A 9121-nucleotide genomic window follows, 5' to 3' on the forward strand; every position below is an offset into this window, starting at 1 on the left:
CTTTCGGTTGCCTCTTGTTACACCGTGTATATATAACTCACATAAAATTAAATCATCACAAACATATATAACATTACAAGTACAAGCTACAATATTGTTCCCAAAATTACAAGCCTTTCAAAGAAGATCTCAAGTCCTAGATTAACTTTCAGCAAAGTTCCAACAAATTGTTAAATCCCGTAACTTCATTTAAAAGAGCAACAAAGTGTTGAAATTTCTAATTTAATATCTAAATTTAAACAGTTTTATTGCTTTAATTTTCAGACCAGGAAGGAACGTGATTGAGTTAATTTAGTTTAACGGTCCATCACGAATTTAAGATCTCACTATGAAGAGTATGAAACGTGTGATATTATAGAGAAACTGCCAGACTTAAGAAAGCATATTTTAAATGCCACTGCTAATAAAGACCCATAGATTAGTATTTATTAGCAGTTCTATTTTTCTGAATGTCGCTACCTGAAACAAAATGCAGGAGTTTAGAAAAGAAGTAAAAATTATACGTATGGCTATAACTAAATTTATATTTTCTTACGAGTATGAGATCCTGGCTCGTTGACAATGGAATCAACTGGATCAAATTCTGTAAAGAATTTTCGAAATTGATACAACGTGTCTTCAAGAAAACGAGTATTTTTTTCAAAAATATATCCAGATTCCCGACTAAACAATATACCCCTTTTTAAAGTCAGTTAAAAATAATTCTTGAATCCTTGGCGTCGACATCTCGAGTGAGGTCCAATTCCGCGGCCATTTAGAGAGTAAGGCTAAATTAGCCTTAAAAAAGGTCGGCCCACCGCCTACAGCTTTATAAGGCGCAGGTGCGCCCACACATGGAATACTGTTCTCATCTATGGGCAGATGCTCCCCAGGACCAGCTTCTCCCTCTGGACCGCATCTAATGAAGAGCGACTCGAATTTTCGACTGCCAGTGCATTTCGGATCGGCTTGACTCCTTGGCGCTGCGTAGAGATGTGACCTCGCTCTGCATTTTCCATCGCATGTATAACTATAACAGGGAGTGCTCCGAGGAATTGTTTGGATTAATCCCTGCCGCTTCTTTTCGCAATCACCCTACGGGACAACGCTTCCATCCGCACCACTTCAACGCAGTCCTCAACTGTGCGTTTCTCCAGGAACATTCTGCCTCGCACAGCTAACTGTGGAAAGCCTGCGGTATTTCCGGACCGATACGACCTTCAAGAAAAGAGCAACCCCTCTGGTGTTCCATGGGCGGCGGTAATCGCTTACCATCAGGTAATCCATCTGCTCGTTTGCCTCCTTTATCATAAGAAAAATCTAAAAACCCCTAACTATTTCAAACAGCGCTATCTGTTGATCTTTTGTATTGTATTAAAACCTAATCGTACTTTTCTCTAGACAAATACAAATTTACGAAGGCTTTCAAGAAAAACGCGAGTACTCAACGTAATACCTCTTAACACTGAAAAATGCATCCATATTTCAACCGTGCATTTCTACAAAAATACCTTCTAAGTCCGGGCAAATGAAAATCTCCAACGCTTGAAGAATTTTAATTATGTTTACATTCTTTCGGCGGGAAACAACGGGCAATTTTTCACTAGTCCGGTACAAAGTTGGGCATTTTATTTAATGGGGTATGGTTGCAACATTTTTCAAGTGCAGCGAACTTTTTGTGGCGCAAATTAAATGAGACGGGCTATTTGGATTATTGATTTGCTCTTGTACTACTTTCTGTTTCGAACTTGTACTATTTTCTGTTTTCGTATAACTTATATTCGGGCTTTTGAAATCTTATCTCAATTTGACATAAATAAATATGATCAGAATCAGATTTTAAAACTTTGAAGGGCGTACATTTATAGGTGGTACTCTTAGTAAAAAAAAATTAAAGAAAGAAAAATATTTTATTTGCAAACACACTACAAACAATAAAGCAAGTATAAGTATGCCAGCAAAAAGGCTGCCTTACTAATTTCTAAGCTGCCTTTATCCAATCAATTTCTAAAGTTGCAGGACCGTACTGTTTAACAGGCAGGTACACTCCTCCATACATTTGAATACCAATACTAGTTATTTGGGATATATCGAGGGTCTCGTTACCGACTAGTTGGCCACGATAGTATGCTTCAAATCCTGAAAACGGCAGATCAACGACAGCAAATTCATCCTTTGGACCCTGTAAAAAAAGTTATAGATTAACTAAAGACAAACGCGGATGATTCCAAATTACATAGACTAAACTGATAACAGCTTGGAAGGTATTACGAGTATGAAATTGTAATTTCTTTATTGATAAGTATTCGGTCAAAAATTCATTTTGGGTACATAAGCTTTTATCGTTGACTGTACTTTTCTTATCCACCGGTAACCAATAATCATCGAGGCAATTCTAAAAACCTCAAACACAATTAGGTGGCGTTTTTTTATTACAGAGTTCCTATGGCCACCTCCTGTCTCCATCATCAGATCAGCTCAATGGATACGATAATATTGCATTGTCACCCGACTTACATATGTATGCAAAATTTCAGCTTCATCGGAAATCGGGAAGTAGGTCAGATTTAACTTGCAAGATTTGTCCCGTACGTACAAACATACCTACATACATAAGTACATTGCAAGTTAAATAAAAGCTTATAAAAAATATCCACCGGAATTGATAACCTCCTGTTTGAATATTTTGAAGTCTGTTAAAAATCGTAAGAAATAAAATACAACCATGGAATTAAAGTACTTTTGTAATGCCACGGTCGAATAAGCGAGGAAAAAAAGAAAGTACTTAAGTTAATATGCCTAACCCAGAGTGGTGTAAAGCGTATCCAACAAGCTTCGGTAAAAAATCTAGCCCCCTAACCCAGAGCAAATGACCTCAAGTTTACTGAATCGCCCGCCGAAAAACTAAAAAACTTATTTAAAAATAAGTCGGTTATATAATCGGTTTATTCCGTCACTATAGACGTCATAAATCCCGTATCCATAAATTCCATAATATAAATATTTTTAATCAATATAATTCCCTGATCATATTGACATATATCTGAGGACGGGCCTTACGGGCACTAAGAATGGTGCTAGTTCACTGGGTGTCACTCACGAATTCGAGCCAATCGTGCAGTCTAACGCAACTAGTTGCAACAAACGAGCGCGCGATACGAACTCATCAACCAATCGCGTTGTGGCGTTAGGCTCCACGATTGGCTCGACTTCTTGTGCGTGATACCGCTGTACTTGCCCCTTTCCTATTGCCCGTAAGGCCCGTCCTTAGATATATGTCAACACCTGGCCATTGCAAAGCAACATAACGCTATGCTTCCCATGGGGATGCTTCCCATTCCCACTATTTACCACTGGTAATATTTCTTAATGTTCAGACATTGTATGCGTGTACAATGTCTGAACATTAACTACCAGTACCAGTGGTAATAGTGGGAGTGAGAATAACCGTCAAAAATATAAGTCAGCTCAAATAGTTCAAAAGCTTTCACATTCTAAACGCTAATGTCAGAACGATTGAATGTAGAATATATTGTGGTCAGTTTTATTTTATGTGATTCCGACTACCACAATTGCATTATTTATTATTACTCGTATTATAATATTGTATGTTACTGTTACCATCTACGCATGAATACCAGTCGAACGGGCTCGTCTTTCTCATATCAGGGTAACCTACTTGTTAATTTAAATGTTTAATTAAATACATGACTTCTTACGGATGAATTGACAATCCTTCTATCGGCTCCTCGTTTAACTTACATCGAAAAATTGCTCAAAGGAGTTATTTGGCTCGTTGTTCAAACCCTTATGCCGTAAGACAACTTTGAAGCTGGTAAAATTTCCCTGGGCTCGGCACTGCAACTGCAACTTCGTGTATTCAGTCAAATCATCATAGGTCTTTAAAGCCCTGACTCCAGCGAACCCTGACCCGTCGGTCTGAGGATTCAGCAGGGCAAAGAATACCACTCGTTTGTATTCAGTGTTTTCGTGATTGACTAGAACTGCTTTGGACATTCCCACAGAGCGCACGGTATCCGATTGTTCTTCCCATCCGTCAACGCCGTCCGATCCAGTGAAGTTGAAGATATATAGTTCACCGTTCACGGGGTTCGTATTGCTATTAACAGTAAACAAATATATTAGAAGGACGATTTAAAGGCACACAATGAGGTTATGTTATTTACAAGAGTTGCAATGACCACCTTCGGAGAATGGGCGGCTTGATGATGGCATCAAGAAAACTTGATGGTGTCATAATATTATCACCGAAGTTATATCGGTACTTAATACGTAATTTAAAGTCTAGGCAAGTAAAATAAACAATACAGATAGTTGGTAGCCTTGTCATGATTTATCATTCTGAGAAGTTGAATAGGTCCCTTGTTCGACATCTTACATCTCCAGATTTAATGTGTTTTTAACCATAGAGACTATACATCTCTATTGTATTGTATTAATTATTTATTTTAAGATTATTATAATGTAATGTTTACCCAGGTATTGGCTGTTGTATTTATAAATGTTGTTATGTATTTTTCATGTCACTATATGATGTTACTATAAATGTTGTATTGACTTGTAAAAGAGCCCTTGAGGCCTACTTGCAGAATAAATTTTTGAATTTTGAATTTTGAATTTTTGAATTTTACATTTTAAGAGAATGCACTTGTGACAGAACAACAAAAAAGCAAATGTTCACTTGTTCAGACCACAGCTGCGCAGATAAGGCTGAACATCATAAAGTGAAACGAAATTTTATGATTTCATTCTATTACAAAGCATGAATGAGCGTTTAAATTTGTAAAGTGACAAGATTTTAGGTACTGTATGGGCTCCATTAGATAATTTAATGAAGAATGATATCAGACGGTTCTAGAACTTTCTTCCGATTTTCGTTACATAGCGGTATTTGGTCAATCGACTGAATTAATTGTACTCTGTTTTGAATAATGCATGCAAGTTCTCGGATGTCTAAATGGGGATTAAATCAATTTCGTCTTCGGTCTTTTGATAGGCTTGCGTGGATATAGATCCAACATGTAGAGGCCCCTTGGAGAGCTTTAATGTTATGTAGAACGCCTGCTGGAACCCGTTCACAGGCTCAACAATAGACACCCATGAACCGGTTGCAGCAGGCATTGGGACTATTGTAGAAAACCGTTCTATGGATTGAAGTTTGAGTGGACTATGAGACTGGGTTATTGCAAAGACGTCCGGACACCTGCTATAACAATGTTTTCACTAGTTATCGAGGCAGGCATGGAATTTATATCTATTATTATTTTATGTCATACATGATTCATAAAAAATACAACAACAGTAAGTACAGTAAAATGCGTAAATACTTATTCCGATTTATAATAAAGTAGTAAGTAGTTATTTCAGATACATTAGCACACTTTTTTTTTCATTTCTCATGCTCGTAAAATTAACATTTAAGTCGCGTGTAAGCGGCATAAAATGGCTTATTATGCTCTAGAGCATAAAGTAAAATCATCCATTACGACCTTATTAACTTAGCTATAAAGTCCAAAAACCTGCCATACAAACTGCCCCCGCCCGCGCGCCCACGACAGGCGCGCCCTCGACCGGCTTGAGTACGATTTTCTTTAGTCTTGAAAAAATACAAAATAACCTAAAATATTGGATATTTATGTATAATTTCCTCGTAATCGAAGTGAAAACCAAAGTGTATATAACTCAGGCGTAAATATCCATTTGTATCCAAGGCAATTTCTAGCTATTCCGATGAAATTTAGATACAGTATAGGATCGTTTGAAAACTGCAATTCGATCAAACTAGATTTCACTTTAAAATAATTAGTTTGCCCGAGTTTCCGCGGTAGCCCGGTGGGTATTAAATTGAAAAGTAATTATGCGATGGAATTTTCACACCAAAGGCTTACGAGGGTGAAAAATCGATCAATCTAGATTTAATTGTTGGTAAGATTCACTTATGAGTGTTTCCAAATAAGAACTCAAAATTCCGTGTGTGAAGTCCCCAATCCGCATGAATGCCTACAATAAATATCAGTACCTATGACAGATGTTGTCGCTACGTACGTACCTGAGAAGAACGCTCGCAGATATTAACAAAAACGCCGGAAATAACATTTTCGCAATAACGCTTTTGATTTCTACTAGTTTAATTCCTCTTAACGCGTTTACTCAGTATGACAAACCCAAGCTGTATGGCTGCGGTTATATACCCATGTGTGAGTGTATTATCTAATTTAGACAGCTGTGTAAACAAGAATGTTCATTTGTCTCAAGGTATTATCTTAATGCTACGTTTTCACTAACGCTGGGCGAGGATGCGTAGCGAGAGCTAGAGATGTGTTTGATGGCTTCTCTACACAATGGGCCATCATACTGGCCCACTAAGATGGGCCAGCGTGTAGAGAGGGTAATAGTGTCGGATGGCTAATGGCGCGGGGGGATGGCGATGGGATAGCCACGGTGTCGGTTTTTCGTCCGCATAACAAAGGTAGTGGGCCAGCGATGATGCGGACGCATCTACACGTGGCCCATCCCATAGTGCATGCTCTCAACCATCGTATGGCCATCTGGTCCAGCGCTGGGCCGTCCTGTAGAGGAGCCATAATCATCCCATGGCCATCTCGCTGGTCATGCGCCGGGCTATCGTGTAGAGGAGCCACGACATGAACCGATAGACACACTTCATTTACCTATCTTAGCGCAACTCTAGTGGAAACAGCTCATCGGAGCGAGGTTTTTTTACAAAACAATTGAAGGATGTGTGCGAGGTATGTGTTGCGAGGGATGTGTTGTGAGATTCGGACGCGTAGACAATGCCGTCTTTGAAACGTCGCAGGTAATTTCACGCGGTTTTATCTCGTGTTCGTAAATCATAATAATTTATGTTTACATTAAATTCGTTTCTGGATTAAATAAATATTATGCTTACGGTAAGCTCAAGAAGGCTTGTGTTGTTGGTACTCAGACAACGATATATATAATATACCAATACTTAAATACATAGAAAACATCCACTATTCAGGAACAAATATCGGTATAAATCACACAAATAAATGCCCTTACCTGGATTCCTAGTTGGATTACGGTGCTTTTTCCATACTTTTATTTAAACGCTTCCACATATTAAAAGCTCAGACCCTTCACATTCGCAAGTGAATTTTAATGAATCATTAAAGTCATCAATGAAGCGTCCAGCGTCAATAAAGAGCGCTTAATTACGTCAGTCGAGTTTCAGCCTGTAATGAAACGGGTCTGGTTGCATCTGATCACTTACTAGACGGCGCATGTAGGGAAACTCGCGGTCAATACCTGTATTTAAGGTAAGGACGGTAAGCACGAAGATTTTCATTCATTGACCCACTATTTTCTATCTGTATTGCACACGCGTATCTATGTTGCTGTCCTGCCCATTATAGCGGCGTTCAATGCTACTGTGCAAGCGGGACAGCATTGTAATCCAGCACAGCGGAAAAGATAAATATGGATTGAATCTATTGCATGACTCCCGTACGTCTCTCATCTCAGCCTTAGTGGAAAGGTAGTCTAATAGTAATAGACATGTGTCGTACACGAGTGAGTGATTTAAATAAACGAAATCTTTTGATTTAATGAGTGAGTTCAACTCACTGATGATTTAACTCGCTCAGTAACTCATCTATCTCAGTGTTCGCTATTTCCCACTCATGATTGGAATGAGCCGGCCGAGCGTGACGAGCGAGTGTGACGATGCGTATATGTTTCGGAGCGGTTTGAAAGAATTCGGAGGGTGTCGTGTCGGGTGAACATGGCGGGATCGTATCGCGTAATTCGCCAACTTGGTAGCAATTATGGCTGTGTGTATCTGATTGATTGACATCTCTCTCTACTCACTAGTGAACAATATAGTCTATAGATCCACTGAGCGAAATGAGTAATATATATCAACGCGAGCGAAAAATTTGAATCAATCTTTTATACTCAAGCGTTTTGCGCATCTCTGCAGTCTAAGACCGCTTGCGTGCGGTAAAAGCGTCTTCATAGATGCTGCGTAATGCGGACTCTATGCGAAGTAGTCTACGAGTTGCATCGGGATTTAATCAACGTGTGTCGCTAATTGAATGGTCAATTTACTGTACCTGACCTTACCTCGCACTAACTGCATTTTTGACTGAGGTACGTTGAACATGTTGATATCATTACTTTGGATATCGACCGGAACTTACCTGAAACAAGTAATACATGTATATTATAATATACTTTTCATACAATTTGATTTTTGGTACAAGCCTTTACCGCTGATTGTACTTTTCTTTCAACAGGCAATTAATACTCATCGAAAAAATTCTAACCAACCCAAATACAAGTAGTTTGCGTTGTTTCGTCACAATTCCTATGGCCACCTCCTGTGTCCATCATCAGATCAGCTCGATGGTACCAGATATTGTATTGTAACCCAATTTACATATATATGTGAAGTTTCAGTTTGATGGATTAATGGGAAGAGGATCTAATTCAGCTTGCAAGATTTAACTCCAACAAATATATTACAAACAAACATCGCAAAGTTTGTAAAAAATAATATACCTACCACGTAACGTACAAGATTACCACCAATATAATACACAAGAACTCCTCATTTCATTATTTTAAAACATCGAGGGATAACCGTCATTTTTGCCGTCGACAAAAATTCTGATCATCAAATCCATTTCATCTATTTTTTTATCAAAAAAGAATCGCAATTTCCTAACTGTAACAGATTAACTTCATCGGGAATTGGGTGCCAAAATATTCAGAACCCATCGAAAAACCAGTTAGAAACTCCATCAAAAATCCAAATTAGCCTTCGATTTCAACCGTCCAACTTAGAGCAACAGATAAAGCGATTTGTTCCAAAACTCCATAATGGAACGATCGTCAAGTTTCGACGACGCTATTATGTAGAGATAAAATTATCTCGTCAGTGTCTGCAACATCTATCCTTTTCTCACGAACGGGAGTAGATGTACGTTGGAATGGGATAGTGGCATGTTTCGATTCGTGGTGGTAGGGGTGAAACAAACTAACAGTTGGAAAATAATCGCGTACTGACGTTAGTTTGTTACGAAGCAGTCAGTAAAAAGAGCGTATGCTTAATATGGCTATTCAAATGCCAGTGACC

General features: G+C 38.6%; 1 protein-coding gene across 1 annotated transcript; it reads right to left on the reverse strand.

Moving 5' to 3' along the window:
- Nucleotides 1-1870: 1870 nt before the first annotated feature.
- LOC133517557 (uncharacterized) lies at nucleotides 1871-6239 on the reverse strand. The gene is made up of 3 exons (XM_061850869.1): nucleotides 6050-6239; nucleotides 3742-4099; nucleotides 1871-2161 (listed from the first exon to the last, which is right to left on the reverse strand). The coding sequence occupies exons 1-3, from the start codon at nucleotides 6094-6096 to the stop codon at nucleotides 1961-1963; spliced, it is 606 nt and encodes a 201-aa protein (XP_061706853.1). The 5' UTR covers nucleotides 6097-6239; the 3' UTR covers nucleotides 1871-1960.
- Between the last annotated feature and the right edge of the window lie 2882 nt (nucleotides 6240-9121).

The sequence above is a fragment of the Cydia pomonella genome, chromosome 5 (assembly GCF_033807575.1).
Source record: "Cydia pomonella isolate Wapato2018A chromosome 5, ilCydPomo1, whole genome shotgun sequence".
Taxonomy (NCBI): Eukaryota; Metazoa; Arthropoda; class Insecta; order Lepidoptera; family Tortricidae; genus Cydia; species Cydia pomonella.